Source organism: Poecilia reticulata, chromosome 3 (assembly GCF_904066995.2).
Source record: "Poecilia reticulata chromosome 3, P_reticulata-male-v2, whole genome shotgun sequence".
Taxonomy (NCBI): Eukaryota; Metazoa; Chordata; class Actinopteri; order Cyprinodontiformes; family Poeciliidae; genus Poecilia; species Poecilia reticulata.
The window spans coordinates 13,854,047-13,871,313 of NC_088832.1; the positions used below are offsets into that span (position 1 = coordinate 13,854,047).

General features: G+C 38.8%; 1 protein-coding gene across 4 annotated transcripts in view; it reads left to right on the forward strand.

The window, feature by feature from the left end:
• Nucleotides 1-6,964, forward strand: part of LOC103461982 (protein diaphanous homolog 3) — a 163,367-nt gene extending 156,403 nt beyond the window's left edge. For all 4 annotated transcript variants that reach the window (XM_008404411.3, XM_081605120.1, XM_081605119.1 and 1 more), the window contains one exon: nucleotides 5,287-6,964. In XM_008404411.3, coding sequence (XP_008402633.2) covers nucleotides 5,287-5,633 — 347 coding nt within the window. In that variant the 3' untranslated portion in view covers nucleotides 5,634-6,964. The remainder of the gene's footprint in view (nucleotides 1-5,286) is intronic.
• The last annotated feature ends 10,303 nt before the right edge of the window (nucleotides 6,965-17,267 follow it).

Here is a 17,267-nt window from a genome sequence, read left to right on the forward strand (position 1 = left end):
CTCTGCCACCCTGGAGACAAGTAAATGATTTCACAACATGCTTCTTTATTTGGATTTAGGTTTTCTCAAATTATGTCATTTCAATTAAGTTTTTTTCTTTTTAATTTAGAAGCTTGGTAAACAGTTGGTGAATAAAATTTTAAAACTACATAAAGCTTTTTTTTTATCTTTCCTATACTTTCTTATTTTTTACACTCAGATTGTTGTTGTATATTTAACATTTAAATGCATCAAAGGCTCTGGAATAGAATGTATTATAATTAACTTAAACAAAAACCCCTCCTTTATTAAATACATCAGACCTCTTATAATAAAATACGCTGCACCATACTTAATTTTCTTTTGAAGTTATCTATTTTTAAACATGCAAGAATAGAGCCTGTAAAAGCTGATGATATAGCTTTTTCCGCCCTGTTTAAGTAATAAGCAAAATCATCATAAGCTGTAATAGCACTTACATTTGTTAAATCATTGCTTTTCTTATTGAGTCAGCACTGAAATGTCTAGAAAGTATTAAATTAAAAGATAAACACATATCCTCCCAGACATGGTAGCTGCAGATTAAGGCTGCATTATTGTAAATGTTGCACATTATCAACAAGCACTTCAGAAAAAAATCCCTTTCATATAATAATTACCAGACAACGTAGTCATTATTACGTTTATTTCGCAGAAAACATGTCAGCTATCCCGATTTTAGCCTCCTAGAGTATTTCTACTTTATTTATTTATTTTTTTGTCAGTTTGCACAAAAAGAGCAATTGGAAAACATTAACTATGGCCGTGAAAAACTGGCTTAGAAAATATCTTGCTGTTTTCCTACACCTCGTATGAAAAAAGTAATCAAACGCTTGACAGTTTAATCGCTGTTTGAAATATTTGTTTATTTATATTTTGAACTATAGCTGTTTCTTTAAAGGCTTTGTTGTTCGTCGTATGATACAAGTGCACTTGTAAATGTAAAAAGGCAGGAGGGGAAAGTCAACATGCACGCTGAACACGCATTGCCAACAAGCTGCGTTTTGATCTATGGCAGGTGTAAGTAAGTATATGTTTGATCTCGCTAAGTTTAACTCGTTGTGTCAGTCATTCCTCTGAGGGAAAACATCTCCTCACTGTCTGTACCTCTTTCTGAGTCTTCATGACTACTCTCTTCTTAAAGTGATCAAATACACCCAACGTCATGAAAGATGACAGAGAGGGAGGGCAAAAAGAGAGGAGAGGAGAGGCTCATCTACATCTGTATTTGAACAGGCAAACGGACCAAGTGATTCAAGCAAGGAGAAAATGTGAGTTTCCTTCAGCAGTTACTTGCAGGTGGAAGGGGGGAAATAAACAAATGCTCCATCCTCTGTGCTGGACAGGGCCCTTGACATTTTCACAGAATGCCGTCTTATTAGACATGTAGCAAACCACTATTGTTCCTTCTTGAAATTCCCTGTGATGCTTTCAAGCCATTTAGAATTGCAACATGTCTGTTTGATTTGAGGTTTTGCTTGTCTTCTGCTGCAACAGAAGCAGTGTCAGTCGCTGGGTAAAAGGCTCTGGGCTTTGAGACTCAGTTTTAAAGACCGTTTTGCAGAGAAGCTGAAAGCGAGAAGCTCCGTCTGCCAGCTCGTTTATCAATGTTTTTCTTCTCAAGTCTGCCTTCCAGGAAACTAAAGGGCAGCGTAGCACTGAAGTTTGTGATAGACTGGTATTTTGGCACAATCACATTGTGTTTATGGTTTGCACTCTGGAAAATAGTGGTCTTCCGACTCTGTTGACTGTTTTGTTCCAGTCTCTTCACAGCCAGTCATACAGATGAGTTTATTGTTACCGCAAAGGTGGCAGTGTGGCTTTTTGAGTCACAGAGAGAAATATGCAGCCACGTTTTGTTGCGTAATTCACCGTCTCCTGCCTGCTTACCAACTTTTCCACACACAAGGAGAGAGCACCCGAGAGGTGGAGGGAGATGAACGAGTTTAGGCTCATCTGCATCATTGGAAGCTACAAATATAAATGGAACAAATTATCTTATAAAGGGAAATGCGGAGTGCTGTCTGCTGCTTTTTGAAAATTGAACATAGCTCTTTTTCCCAGGCTTATGGGACAGGAAAAGCTTTCTAATGGACCGCCACTTCAAAGTGTAAAGATGAGCGCTGATATTGGAAAATCAGCATACTGTTTTTCATACATAGAGTACTAATTCGAGATATCCTGTCAATTATTTAAAAGAACACGAATGCATTGTTCGTCTATCTTAACTATCAACGGTTTTAAAAGGAAACTGCAACTCTTAAGAAACCATTACTGCTTCAGGAAACAAAAAATAGCTAATCCTATTTTCCCATAGCTGCTGTTGGTGAAAGGCAGTAAGTGAAACAAACAAAACAAAAAAAAAAACCTACCCAATTTACACGGACATGCACCAAATTATTTTTCTAAGAGCTGAAACTGAACGGCAATTAAGATAAACGCCAGAGAGCTGTCAATACTCTTTTTGTTATATCTAATTGTTTATGGAGAAATGTTCCTTTTGTTGCTTTTTTTTAGGAGGAGTGGGGGGTTCAGGCCTGTTACTTGTGGGATAAATAATTGATCTTTTCCTGCTCCAAATCTGATCAGATGTCCATACTGATTATTTTTGAAAAGTGTTGCTTGTCGCTCGGTCCCCCTTCTCTAGCAAACGTTTTGATGACGAAACTTCCTGCCACAAGCATTAACGCACTTAATTTTGTGATTTAACTGTCAGTCGTGTGTAAAAGTGGTAATGGACTCAATAATCTGGATCTCTGGCTCGATTATCTTTTATTTTTAGAAACTGCTCTCTCGTTATTTCCTATCGTGCCATACATAGAGGCATATCGGGGAAAAAAGTATTTTAAGTAGGTCAAAATGTGAGAAAAGTTGAGCTGATTTATTTATTTATTTATTTTTTTAAAGATTTCATTTCTATGTCTCACATGTGCCATCTGGGCAGCCAGCTTACAATGTACTGTCTTCATACAGTCAGGTGATCAAACTTCAATGCGTAAGAGTGTACCTAAATGTTTAGTTGAATTGTTTGGAAAGTTGTTCCAGCAATCAGCAATTAACCTTAAAACAGTTGTTCATTAATGATTAATGTAGCACCTTACCACCGTTACTCGGCCAGTCACTGTGGTTTGGGTCACTGAAATGGTTTGCCAGAACCTATTTAAATGTGATTCTTCTGCCGACACGTGTGTGGAACGTGCTCGGCGGCCAGATTGATCTTTTCTCTGCTGCCCGCGCTGTCGCAGCGTGTGTTCTATGGAAAGCCTGTGCTGGTCCAGTGTTCAAACCCAAGGCCATCCAGAGCGGCAAATTTGATTAAAATTTGACTTGACTCGTTCTCCCTTGCACCCTTTGTCAGCTGTTGGTTAAATGAGTCCAACCTGAGAGATGAGGTATGTTTTACATCTCTCTGATGTGTTTTACAGCTTAGATGAAGGCATATGTTGAGAAGCTCGGGAAGCTTCAAAGGACGGGGCAGTTTGGTGTCACAGGCAGGCAGAATGAGGAGAGAACTGAACTTGCCAGTTCTTTGATCATCTTCACTGCTAAAGTCGGATCCCTGTTAGAAAAAGAAGGAAGGGGGAAAAAAAAGGGTTTTAGATAAAACATCTTATTCAAGCATGCATTTTCCTGTTCTTGCTTCTTTTTGAAGTGCAAAATGTATTTAGGTAATGATACCACATTTTGTAGATTTTCAGAGATGATAATTAAGGCTGCTTGAAGACCTGAAAGTGAGATTAAAATGCATGCTAATAAAAATTCATCCAAAAATGTTTTCACAATGAATATCCGCCTGCCTGTCCTTTTTTCCCTGGTGTTGGTTTAAAAGAGATGTCAAAATGCAAATACTTAATAACACAATGCATTGTTCTCACAGCTTCAGCTTTGAATTTGAGAGTTGTTGTTTTTTTTATGTGTTAAGGAAGAATGTTTGTGTGGTGCTGCTAAGAAAGACAGGCGCAGATGCCAGAGTTTTACAGGGAGGACAAAGGAACAGGATGTGATGGGCAAACTGGGAACGGATAGACTGCGGGGAGTAATTGTTAGCTGTTACTGTTCAGACTGTTACAACAGGAAGAAAGGACGAAAAGAGAGTGAGACAGTCATCCAAGGATTGAATCTTCAGCTCTGGTTAATGTTCAGTCATACCAGCAAAGTAAACACATGCTACTCATTTCGCCCCTCACTGCCTCTTGTTTGCTTTTTTTTTTTTTTTTTGTCTGTGTGTGTGTGAATGTCGAGAGTTTGATTGTTGGCTTTCTTTGCTTATTTTGCACTCGGGGTCCTTCTTCCCGGCTCTGCTCCCTTTATCCTTATTTATTTGTCAGAGGTGGTGTTCAGGGACGTTCCTTGTCATTCGTCAGCTTGGCCCATAAAACACACTGTCATGACTGACTGGCCACGCTCCAAACTCATTACCGATTGGCTGACAGAGCGGGTCGCTGTGTTCTGCTCTGCTGTGTTGACTCCTGTTTGCCAGACATTTCAGGCTCGGGGAAACTTTAAATGCGCCGGCGCCTTTCCTTTCGCCGCTCCTCGCAGTCTCACACTCAAGGTCACATGAATATGGATTTCGCCTCCTCTTCCAATGCGCACATACTGATGATGAAGTCTAAGATCTACTCACAGGGATTATAATTCAGAACGCAGGTCTGATTCTGGCATCTGGGCGTCGCTCCGTTCCACTGTCTGCCCGGAAACATGTTTTGGAGGAATACGAAAAGATGGAGAGGACTTCTGTGCGAGCGGAGAAGCTGCAGACGGAGAATGGATGATGATGGTGGAAACGAGGGAGGCGGAGTCGGCTGCGGGGGCAACTCGTGAGACAAACGTGAAAGAGAATATGAGATTGGAAAAGGCCAACATACTATGTTATTGAGTTTCTGTTGCAGTTGATCAGCCATATCCATTTCATCATAGCGAGTTGGCTGCACGCCACAGTCTGCTGCAGAAAATCTATCCTTATCAATGTGCATATGCACTGTATTTATGTCTGTTCGTCCAGAAGAGCTGCATGCATGAACATTTATTTTACACGTCAACATGCTTGCTAAAGTGCTTATTACTTTCTAATACTTTTATGTTTGCTGCGTTCTGTCTCTACATTTTCTAGCCACTCGTCTGCGTCTTCCCTTTGTTATTTAATCTGTAATCTGATTAACCTCTCTGGCTTTTCATTCATTTAACGAGTCAGTCACGCTTTTCCCTCCTCCTTCCTCCCCTCCTCACTATTGTTCTCACTCCTTTGCCTTTGTTTGTCTCACGCAGAAAACAACAAGGCACCTTTGCAAAGGTCTCGCTCCCGGCAGAATGTAAATGCGAGCTCGGCGGCGTCAAAACCTCCCCCTGCCAAGGAGGTGGGCAATGAATCTGAAGGCCATCCATCTGTAGCCAGGGCCAAGGCTTCAGTCTGTTCTGAAGTGGGCCAAAAGTACAAAAACACTCCAGGTCACAGCCGCGGGCTGGACAGGGAGCGGGCGGCCGACAGAGAAGTGGTCAAGCCGGCTGAGAGAAAGCCAGAAACGAAAGCGGAGAGTCCAGGCCTCCAGACGGCCGCCGACGCCAACGGAGAGCCCGATGTGGAGGCTCTACTGGCCAGACTCAGAGCGTTGTAAGATCCATTTCTCATCACTGAAAGAAAATGTTACATCACAGCAAAAACTAAATAAACAAATGCTTTTCATGTAAGCTATGGATTCTCCTAAAAACATTATCTCAAAGGACCAACATTACTAAAAGGAGGAAGGAGGCGCGAGTCGCCACACAGTTAATACAATGAAAGTAATGAGTCTGAATACTCCGATTTTAATCCTTAATGACAGAGAGGTAATTAAAGACATAATTATATCCAAAAAGATTTAGCAGAATATGATCCTGATATGTGTACTGCCAACATAGATTCATATTAATCAAAGAATTGTAGCTTTCTACTGATAGATGTGACATTGCCCAGCAGCTCTATGTATTCTAGAGATGTGCAATGTTACAGAAAACTTTCACATTAGTGCTTTTTTTGATTGTGCATTAGATGCTGGCCTTTGCATGTTAGCAGTTTAACACGATAAATTATATTTGGTAAAAATGTTTTACGCTTTATTTTCTTCTACAATATATGTACCTTTATTTCTTTCTAAGATTTTGATATATTTTATACTCAGAACCTCTAAGTGTATATAAATAAATATAAAGGATAAAGAATTAAGCCATGGTTATACTTTAATGGTACTTAAATCAGGATTCCTACACAATATTAAAAAGCCTCAAAGAACTGTATTTTCTTTCATAATCAAAATGTTTTTATTTTCTAGATTTTCTCCTTCCTTCCTTTTTCCCCAAAAAGGAAAAATATCTAAAAGTGTTATATACATAGTTTTTTTTTTGCTATTGTTTATTTTATATTGATTTATATTTAAATAAAATACTTTATCTTTGATTTGACACATCTGTCCTTGATCCTTTTTACACATCTGTATTTTGGTTTTTCACCTGTTGACTGAATGTACACCCATACAAAATTTAAATGCTGAGTGTTTTTTACAAAAAGATTGAATGCAACACAGTTCCAAACCTTTTTTGCTTTCTAATATTTAATCAAATTTTCCGAGATTTCAAAAAAGTTATAAAAACTGAAACACATCTAGAAATTTAAGTCTAGAAAATTATACCATTTTAAAATGAAAAATTGTGTATGCATCCTACTGAATGTCATTTTGTTTTTGTATTTTTTCTCTTCATACTGATTTTTCATAATTTTTTTGTGACGCACCTAAATTTTCAGGAAAGGCTGAACTATTGCCTAAACGCTGTTGAAGATGTCGTTTTGTCTTCATTCTAACATTACTTCTGTCATTACTCGTCAAATGCATATTTTTCGTCTTCACTTGTATTCCTAAATCTTATTGAAATATTTACAATAAAATCTAAGCAGTTTTGCCTTTTATTAATATTTTTTGTAATGTCATCTGTGTATGTACTCTTTTTTTTTTATATATCTTTAGCATTTCTCATGGTCATCATGCATATACAGTAGTTCTGGAGCAGATTTCTGAAGGTAAGCACTGATTACATCCTCACATGCCTGACCCCCAAAAAACCCCTGAGGAGCTTGAAACCATCAAAACCACCTCCTAGTTGTTAACAAGTGCAGACAACCTAACAACCACTGAACACCAGTTTGCAGCACCAGTCGGCAAGTAAAGCTCCAATAACGTTTGTGGTGAGGATGGTGTGAGACAATCAACACAACTCCAGGGAGTTCAGATCATCTGTTACCCGTCTGTCTTCCAGTGTGATGTTTTTTTTTGGGGGGGGGTTTTTTGTTCTTTTTCAAACTTTTCATAATCCCCTGGAGTACTGGTCATCACTGCAGCAACTTTACCACAGACACGATGCTCATTTCGCTGTTTGATCATAATGTGTCCTGGAACAGGTGTGTGAGCATATTGTAAATCCACTCTGCAGACAGCCTCTGCGTAAAAGCAGCAGCAGCTATTTTGGTCGATATTGACACCTGAGGTGGGACGATCTGCGTCTGACTGAGAGGTGTACATCGCTCCCCTTAGGATGCGCACCTTTCATGGCTTCCTGTAAAATTCTGTTTCTGTATACATGATTGATCACACAATAGGCTTCATTTCACACAACTATTTCCTAGATTTTTTTTTTTCATGAAAAGCCCTCTAATCATTTGCATAGAAAATGAAAAAACTAATTTATCTTCATCTTTTTTCTTTTTAATACCTTTGGATCGTTAAATATTTCTAACAGTTTCACTGCAGACTAAAACCTTGTTAAAAGCCTGTGTGAATTTGACTGTTTAAAAAGAAAAAAGAAAGACATTAAACAGCACAGCACCGAACATATGCCTCCTTCATAATATAAATCAGTGGTACATGAATATACAAAAGATTAAACCCAGAAGTCTTTTATAATCCGAGCGGAGACGAGATTGAACAGTTGGGGAAGAGAAAGCTGCAGACCAGTTAACCCGCTATCTGACGAGGTCTGCTTGCTTTAGCCTGGCAGCTGGTGAATCTATTCAGTGCTGGGAGCGGCACAACTGTCCTTATCTGGAAAAGAGCCAAAGACAAACATCTCCCCAGCGATGCAAACAGCCGTTTGGGGAAAAGCAGAGCAGTTGCTAACTAAGCTCCTCCAGAGGCCTTGATATAGCTTCGGGTGGCAGCAGCACGCTTTCAGTTCAAAATCAAACTGAGGTGTTTTATGCTTCTCTGTAAGGTTGGAACACCAGACTGGCAGTCATCAGTTTAGCGTGTGATTTAGAGGAGAGGCTTTTTTTTTTTTTTTTCCATTTTCCACTTTATCCAAGAATAACCTCTATTTTTGCATTGCCAGAGTTTTTCTTTTTAACTTTACAGAGATTATTTTAATCTTAAATCCCCCCACACGTATGTTTCTTACATGTGGCGTTTCTCCCAGCTAATTAGCATGCTGGAACATACTTTTGATTTCCACGTTGTTTGGGTTATTAGCATTTCACCAGCTACACAGATGCCACCAGATTTGGAATGAATTTGCAGACAATATTTTTTACACATAAAGGTCACGTATAGTATGCAAATGCTGAGATGTGCTTGGACAAATGGTACCCTGCTAATTTAGAATATGGGGGGGAAAAAAGCAAACACCCTCGCTGCAGCAAAGAGACATTTCAGTGACCCTTTCCATAAATGTTAATGTACGTAAACGTAAAGCACTCAGAACTTCATTAGACTTTCGCTTTTGTTGAGGCGCGTCAATCAAATCCAGTGCTCCCCTCACACCTTGCTCTAACTCAAATCTGTGATCCTTAAAGCGACTGACTGAGATTTCAAAGTGAAGTTAATTAATGTCACAAACAATGGGGAGATTATTTAAAGATACCAAAAAGATTCTTGCCTAAAAAAATTTTTTTTTCCACTGTTCTGGTTGTCATTTAAAACAGTGCAGGGTAACAGCTGATGTAGAAACAAGTTCCAACAGACTGAGAGAAGTCTCTGATAGATCTGGACATCTGTTGGGCACAAAGGCAAAACACACTTCCATATGCTAGTAACAGGGGATATAAGATTGTGCAAAGTCCCTCAAGGTCCATATTTGCCAGTATTGAGAAAAAAACAAAGAAGTCGGTGAGGAAACACCTGGATAAGCTCCTGTCACGTATACAAAATATGTGTTTTGAAAGAGGATAAGTCTTTGAATTTGTTGATGAAACACCTTTGCCAACTGGTGGAAGTGGTTGTCTGGATTGCATCAGTCGATGGCACTGCAAACAAAGAACAGATGGAGGAAAGAATGGATTCTGCTAAATATCAAAATCTGGATACAGCCGTCTTGGAGCCAGTAGAGTTGTTGAAACGAGGTTGGCTTAGACAACAGGACAATGATCCAAAATTGGCCTCAAAATCCAATATGAACATGAGCTGAGGCTTTTGAAACAATGTTCACTGTCCTCTGGCCTAAACCTCAGAAAATCAGTGGCTGGATCTTGTAAATGTTTTTTTTTTTTTTTTTTTAGAAACTCACGGTGGCTATGGGTATTAATTACTGCACCGTACAGGGATGTACAAACTTTCCCACTTTACATAAAGTACCTTAAACATCTCCAACTCATGCACTACAAATTATTTCATTAACCCTTGATTGTACATGGACATGTTGACATCAAACCAAGAGTTAAGCTTTTAATTCCTTATTATGCAGGCAGGATGCAGAAATGAATAAATTTTGATGGATTATCAGTGCCGACATGGCTTTGCTCTAAAAGTGCATCAGGAAAATGACCAACTAAACTCGTACATGCAGCAAATTGAGAGGAGGAGAGCATAAGGAGGGATGGATCTTGTTATGCACAGGGAGCGTTCATTACTCAAAAGCCTGTGTTCTATCCACGAGGTTTATCTTCAGGCCTAATAAAGTGGAGCAAAACATATTGTGTAGCAGATTGCAATTTGGGCTCCTCTGATTGGAGACGGAGTTAAAAGTGCGTCGGAGGAATTTTGAGAAATAGTAGGAAGTACAAAGCAGATCCGCAGATTTCTTTTCCCGATGAGCGAGAACTCTGCTGTGCATAAATGCTCATGTGCGCCTATTGTGGAATTTCATGGTGCTAAGATTGCTTTCTATTTTCAGGTTGTTTAGAGGAATCATTTTGTAATCTTCTGCTGATTGTGTCAGTTGCAGCTGTGGGGAGATGTTTTCATCAACACATAACCTTCGAAACATGCTAAAAGTATGCTAAATGGGTTGTCAGATACATTCGGCTGGAAATGCAGCTCCTTTCCAAGATTATGCTTTACTGTTACAACATATTTGCACTGAAGGAATTATGTTTACGTTGCTGTGTTGACGCAAGTGAAAGTAGCTTATTGTTGTAGATTAGATGCCACTTATAACAAGTATGTACATGATTACGCACTAAACTGCATGAGAACCCCTGATTAAACGAGCACAAGTTGGGAATTATTTACACATTCATCTACGCATATATGTATTTGATTGTGGAATTATTGCACTTTTTTTTTTAGTAGCAAAGTCTCCCCACCCCTTTTTTCCATTACTTACCTCCTCACTGCAAGAAGCCAAGATAAACTTGGGTCCTTGTCCAGCCCTGTTTGTCACAGTTAAAGTTGTTTAAAACTTTTTAATTGGCGGTCAGACTGCAGATATGGGCAAGGCTGGACAATTGGCTGTGCTGTCACCACTATCCGACACATGAAGATCAACACACACCTACCTTTTTGAATTACATGTTCTATTTTATTTCCCGTTTCAAAGATTGGGTAAGCAAAATAAGTCTGTGTAGCATCATATTTTTATTTTTTTTACACCTTTGAAAAAGGAAATTGTGTATTACCAATGAAAGGGCTTGCAGTTTTCAGACTGAAATTGCAGCAAAAAATACTGTTACAAATTTTCCCCCTTTCACCTAATATATCCTGTTAATAATTCACAATTGCTTCTCTGAGGATGAGAGAAAAACTATTTTTTTATCAACTCTCTCTGGTGACATAAACAGTATCATGCAGACCCTACCAAATGTAAAACAAACAGACACCTTGATCATTTATTCCTCTTTCCGAGAATCTTGTCAGAATGTTTTTATTTTGAATGACATGGAGATAAAACTCAAACATGCGCCTTGTGAATAGGAAGGTAACCTGAAGCTCAATGTTTGATCAGGCTGGCACATCAGCTTGTCCCACAACAATCCCAACTCTTTTTTTTTTGTCATCACCCTTCTAGATATGTTTTCCCTCTTTCCAAATCAGCACAAAAACAGGAGTTCATCTCAGCTGACATTCTGTATGTCCTCTGAGATGAAGTGTGTACAACAAAAAAAAAAAGATACAACCCCGATTCCCTTGATAAGGGGGCTCTGTGAATACACGCATTAACTGTTGGCGTGTTAAGAAACATGAACGGAACCACCTCTTTTTCTTTTTATGTGATTTTTCCGACTCTGCTGCAGTTTTGTGCTCATTGTGTCACCAACAGTTCAACATCTGCTTGTTGGTCTCATTGTAACTAGTGAATCTGTCTGCAATCTGTTTATTTAAAATCGATATGGATCAAATAAAAGTTGCTTTGCCTCTCAATTTTCCTTCTGAGAATGCAAAGAAGGGTTTCTGATTCCAACTTCATTAAGTCGTGTCTGCACAGAGCAATTTGCTCAAAAGCTCCATGTGGCCTTTCAGACCAAGCAGACAACTATGCAACCATTTTTTACTTTCCCGTCTGAGCTAAGTAAAACAACTATTTGAAAATCCCTTGGAAATTTGCATCACCTGGCCATTCTTTGTGAACTATCTCTCACCTGTCTGTTTTTTACTTGCTTAAGTGTTTGCAGTAACCTAAGCGTTGTCAGACCTGTCAGCTCATTGCAGAGTTCCCAGCTGCAGTTTGACTTTGCTTTCACTCTAATCAATTTCTTTTGGAGGAAGCTTTTGCTTTTCCCTAACAAAAAGCAGAAACTTTCGTTAGAGGACTGAATATTAATTTCAGTCCAACTAAAACTATCCAAAACTATTATCGGTCGGACTTGGTCAAGAGAAATAGGTCCAGATGAATCACATCAAATGAATTACTCTATTCAAAAAGGAAAGTGTGTATGTTATTTAGATTAATTGCATACAGACTTGCTTATGTCAAGCTTCTACTTCACAAAATGACATTCAGGACTCTAAAAATAGCTAATTAACACACGTTTCATCTTAAAGCTGCAGTATGTAACTTTTATAAAGAATGTTTTTTTATACTGATAATTGATAGTTGTCCAGAAGGCAGTAATTTACAGCCTCCACTAGAAATGTAAACAACAAAATAAATAAATAAATCTTTGCTTCAGAAACAGGTTATTCAGGGGGATTGTGTGAAAGAAGCATATTCAGGATTTGGGCTTACAACTGTGTCACTTCCTTTAAGCTAAGCCACTCCTAAACACGAGACAATGTTTGAAGTACCTGGTTTAATGACAAAAAGCGCTAGACTTTTGCTTGAGGGTCCAAAGTCCAAACCATAAACAGATTCTGTGGCGTATCTGTCAAAAGGACAATGAGAGACACAAGACGAGCTAAAGGTTTCCACCTGTGCTTCCTTTTCACCTCAGGAGAGCCAAAATCTGACCTCTTTCATGGGATGCTGAATCCACGCTGTAATAAATGCTCAGACGGTTAAGCCTGGTGGGGAGTGCACAGTAAGAATACTCTAATTGAAAAGGAATATTTTATTACCAGTTCGCCAAACTGTGTGGATCAAATGCAAACAAGCGTTGGTTGTCGGCAAACGAGGTTTACTTTTAAAATGTGTAAAACCATACAGTGTTCCCCAAAAACTCACCAATCGGAGATCCTGATTTCTTCACCAACTTGACATATTTCCCGCGTCTGTTTTTCTTGTTACCTTGCTTGTCAAATATTACAGCGATGATAAATGACATGTACAGTTTCCAGATTGATGGGTGCAGGAGTAACAAATAACATGCTTACACACTTAAAAGAAGGAAACCGACTTGTTGTCTACATGTTTTTTTTTCTTTCTTTCTCTGCTCTCTTAGTATCTGTATTCCATGTCTAACTCAACTACACTACACAAACTGATGTTATTTACATAATTTGGACGAGAAATTGATCGTAATTGAAAGAGAAGGCTGCAGCTCTCAGATCAGCAATTCCTGTAGGCTGCATGTAAGAAAGCTTTGATGGATGACTGTAATTTTGTCTCAATGTGTAGGCTACCAATGGGTAAACAGCAGTTACAGCATGTTCAACATCATTCTCTCAAATTAAAGGAAAAAAAAAAAAGCACTTAAAGACAAAAATGTCACTCAGTCTTTCACATGAATTTGGAGGTAATGAATGTAATGTGTTTCCTTGACAAGGACAGCAGTGAAAAGTTAATACAGTTTCTAACTTTTGGTCCAATGACAGGTGAAAGTAATGTTCCACTAAATTTAATATCAGACAACATATTTGTTGTAGTAAGAGAAAAAAGTTCCCCATACCGGCCTGGTCATGTGAGAACAAACATCTGCATCTAATATGGCAGCAACTTAGATCGAACATTTTAAATAACTTGTTATTCCGACAAGTTTTAATATTAGCCGTGAAAATGCAAGAAATCTATTAGGTTTCAAATATTCACCAAACTAGCAATTCTGCAGTGTCACGTAAAAAAAAAAGTCTTAATGGAATTGTTTTTTGTTTGTTTCTCTCTCCTTCTTTTGTTTAAGTAAAGGTTGCATCATGGAATATTTGTTAGCAATGTTTTCTTCCTCCTCTGTGTATTCACTTTAGGTGTGAGTGTGTACAGCTGAGTTGTGTGTATCTGTGTTTCCCCGTAATTGGCTGGTGACCTCTCCAGAGTGTATCCCACCTTTTGCCTAATGACCACTGGGAACTCTATTTTCTAACCTATTTTCAAATTCAGCAACATTTTACTCTTTAACAACATTCATCTTGGAGTTTTAGTATCTTTTAAAGTAGTTATTATCTAAGATGCAGCATATTCCTGTTTTTCTATCGTCTTTAATGGGTTCTTGAGCAACGTTGCATAAGAGTTTCTTTCTAAGGATTTCAATTGCTTTTTTTTTTTTTCTTTCCTTCTTTGATTGCAGTCCAGTGACCAAGTTCACAGGATTTCCATATTAAAATAAACCATTTAACTTTTGGTCTACAACTATTGCAGACAAAAAAATAATAGTAATAAATAAATCTCTCAAGTTATGACCAAAAGAAGCAAAGAACCGATTTTAAATTTGACCATTAGCCACTTTATTACTAACAACTTGTGATACTATGAAAAATATCAAAGATAACAATGTTACACTCAAACAAGTATTTGAACGCCAACATGGAGGGTTTAAGATGAAAACCTTTGAAAATAAAAAATGTGTCTTTTAGGACTTGTGACAGCTGTTTGTTGGTCCCTCCTGCTCTCCCTTCCCTCTTAAGAGAATATTTATCTGCTCTAGATTGTTTTTTTTTTCCTTAAATTTAAAAAGAATATTTTACCACAACTCTCCTTTCTATAAACAAAGAACAGTTGAGCAGAATGGTCCCGGAGGAGTGAATGCTGCAAGTCAGTGGCTCAATGTAATCTACTGGGTGAAATTGAAAACTTTTTCAACAAATTTGAATAATGAATTGAGCTTAATGGGTTGTTTGATAACTAGGAATGATTTGAAAGCATGGGGAATTTAATTGAAATGACTTTTTTTTGTGAAGTGCCTCGAGACATTTGTTGTAAACTGACACTATAAAAATATACCGAACTGAATTGAATAAAAGTTGTAGAAGTCCAAATAATAGCCTGGAAAGTCTTGGGGTTTTTGGGCCGTTTTTGAAGCTGATGTATTGAATACAGCAAAGGTGGTTCAAAACATTTCCATCAATCTCTGAATTTCCATTCCATTCTGGATCCACTGAAGCAGTTTCCTTCCGCTGTAAATAACATAAAACCTGAACTAATCCAATGCGCATGTCGTTATTATGAAAAACCCCAGTGTGCATTTGATGCCAACGTCCAGACAAGTGACCCTCACAGACAGATTTTATTGTCACCAGCTGGTAGATTTACAGACTGCCACCTTCACAGCGGAGCGCTGTCAGAACGGATCAATCCATGTCTGTCAAATCATCCATACAATTACTTCTGAACGTCTTCTTTCAAATGGCCGGCCTTCATGTAAACACACTCTGTTACTGAAACGCTCACTGAGAGCTGTGCTGCTGATCTCCACCACTTGACAAACCCCAAATTAATTCTTATTACAGGACAGAAAGGTGAGCTGTTATGATGACTGTGCAGACGACTATTCTGAGTAAAAATGTGTTTTTTCTTGAATGCACGTTTAAAAAAAATACCCCAAAACAAAACAAAAAAACTCCAACTTGAAGTCTCAGTAGTCATGTGCTAAACTTTATATTTTTAAAAAAATACCTGGCAACCAGTTCAAGGACAGAACCTTGATCTTTCCATCATTGTGATTGATAGACAGTTTTTTTCCTTGTTTGTATGTCTGAGGTGAAAAATTGTTGTAATTGCTCTCGTTTCCAGCGCCAAAATGTGCAAGCTGTTCCTGAAATTGTGCACACTACTTATAGTAAATTAAAGTGAAGAAGAAAAAAAAGTTTGGATCACTGCCATGTGCTTTTCCTGTTTTTGCTTCCTAAAACTGAAGAGCTGCTATTCTTTTTTTTTTTTTTTTTTACTTGTCATTTTCAGATCGCAACTCTGAAGCTTCATAAGATGCCTCATTGCTTTGTAGCAGAGCTCGACACATCACTGCAAGCTCAAACCGAGTCACCTTGCCGCTGGGCTCACACCCAGAAGGAGACCGTAACGGGACAAAACCAAAGTCCTAAAAGTGTTGTATAAGGACAAGGTGGTCTCTCTCTCTCTGTTCCTTGCTGTTTATTGATTCAATCAGGCCCCCTTTTTTTTCACTCAACATTTGTGTCTGTGAGAAGTAGTGTCTGAGCACTCAAATCAGGAATAAAACGTTCCCACCTTCTTTATTATTCCTCCCTCATCTCTGTCTACTTTCATTGCTTGCAGTGCTCTGTTGCCCTGTGTTTTCTTTACTGGGGTTACCTCCATCTGTCACTGCAGGTGTTTTTCTGTTTGTTGTCTGTATTTCTTTGATCACTGCTGCATTACACCGGTGTAAATTTGCGCCCTCGTGCAGTTGTTTGTCTTTGTAGTTCTGTCGCGCGGAGATGCGTCAATGTTGGATGACACTTTTTTGTTGTTGTTGTTGTTGTTAAAACGATAAAAGACAGAAAAATTTGTCCCTCGCTGCTTTTCAAATTGCAGCTACTTGGCAATCATGCAAATATCACAACGACTTATTGAATACCTTGCTATCTCTCCCAATGTACCAATTTATTCCCTCTTCAAACAGCTGAAAGGCATCCCGCGGTCTGAAAGCTCCGAAATGACTGGAGGTTTAGCTTCTGCTTTTTTCTGTGTTGTGCAGCAGCTGATCTTTATTGGTCCCGTGATCATTTATTCGCTGCGGAGAAAAAAAAAAAAAACAACCCAAAAGTTACTCGCAACATGTGGAATTCTAATCCTGCTGTTAAAAGGGGAGACATGTTTGAAAGCGTTTCGGTACAAATAAGCATAGAAGTTATTTTAGGATGCGCCACAAAAATAGAATGGCACCTTCGCGCTTTATAGCTACCCAAGAAGTCTGAATTATGAGCGTCTTTCATCTGTCAATTTCATCCTGTTTTAATTTGCTTTCCCGCTACAGACTGTGTGGCAGCGCATGAAGAAGCACAGCTTTTTTTTTTTTTTTTTGGGGAGGGGGTGCGCACAACAGCTGAAGCAGATAGCTGAATCCCCAAGGGCTATGGTATAGAGCAGAGTGACAACTGTAAAAACTCTCTGTACACTGGTGCTTTGTTGGTGGCAACAGCAGTGAGCACATCTGGCTTTGATCACCATGGTGACGGTGTTGCGCGGCAGTGACAGGGCATGTAGAGCGATGGAGATGCACTCTCGGGGGAATCATTATCCTGTTTAGTGAGCCTAATGAGTGTAAAGGTGTTGCACCTCAGCTAACTGTGGGTCTGGTTGGAAACCGGGACCTACTCGGTTAAATATGAAGGGCGTACATCTCGCCTGTGAATAAACCATCTGTTCTATCATTTGTGTGTGTGTGTGTCATTTTAAACAATAAATAGAATAGGGCTTGATCCAAAGTCGTTCAGCCCGCCTACTTTGTCTGAAACTGTAAGCCTCAT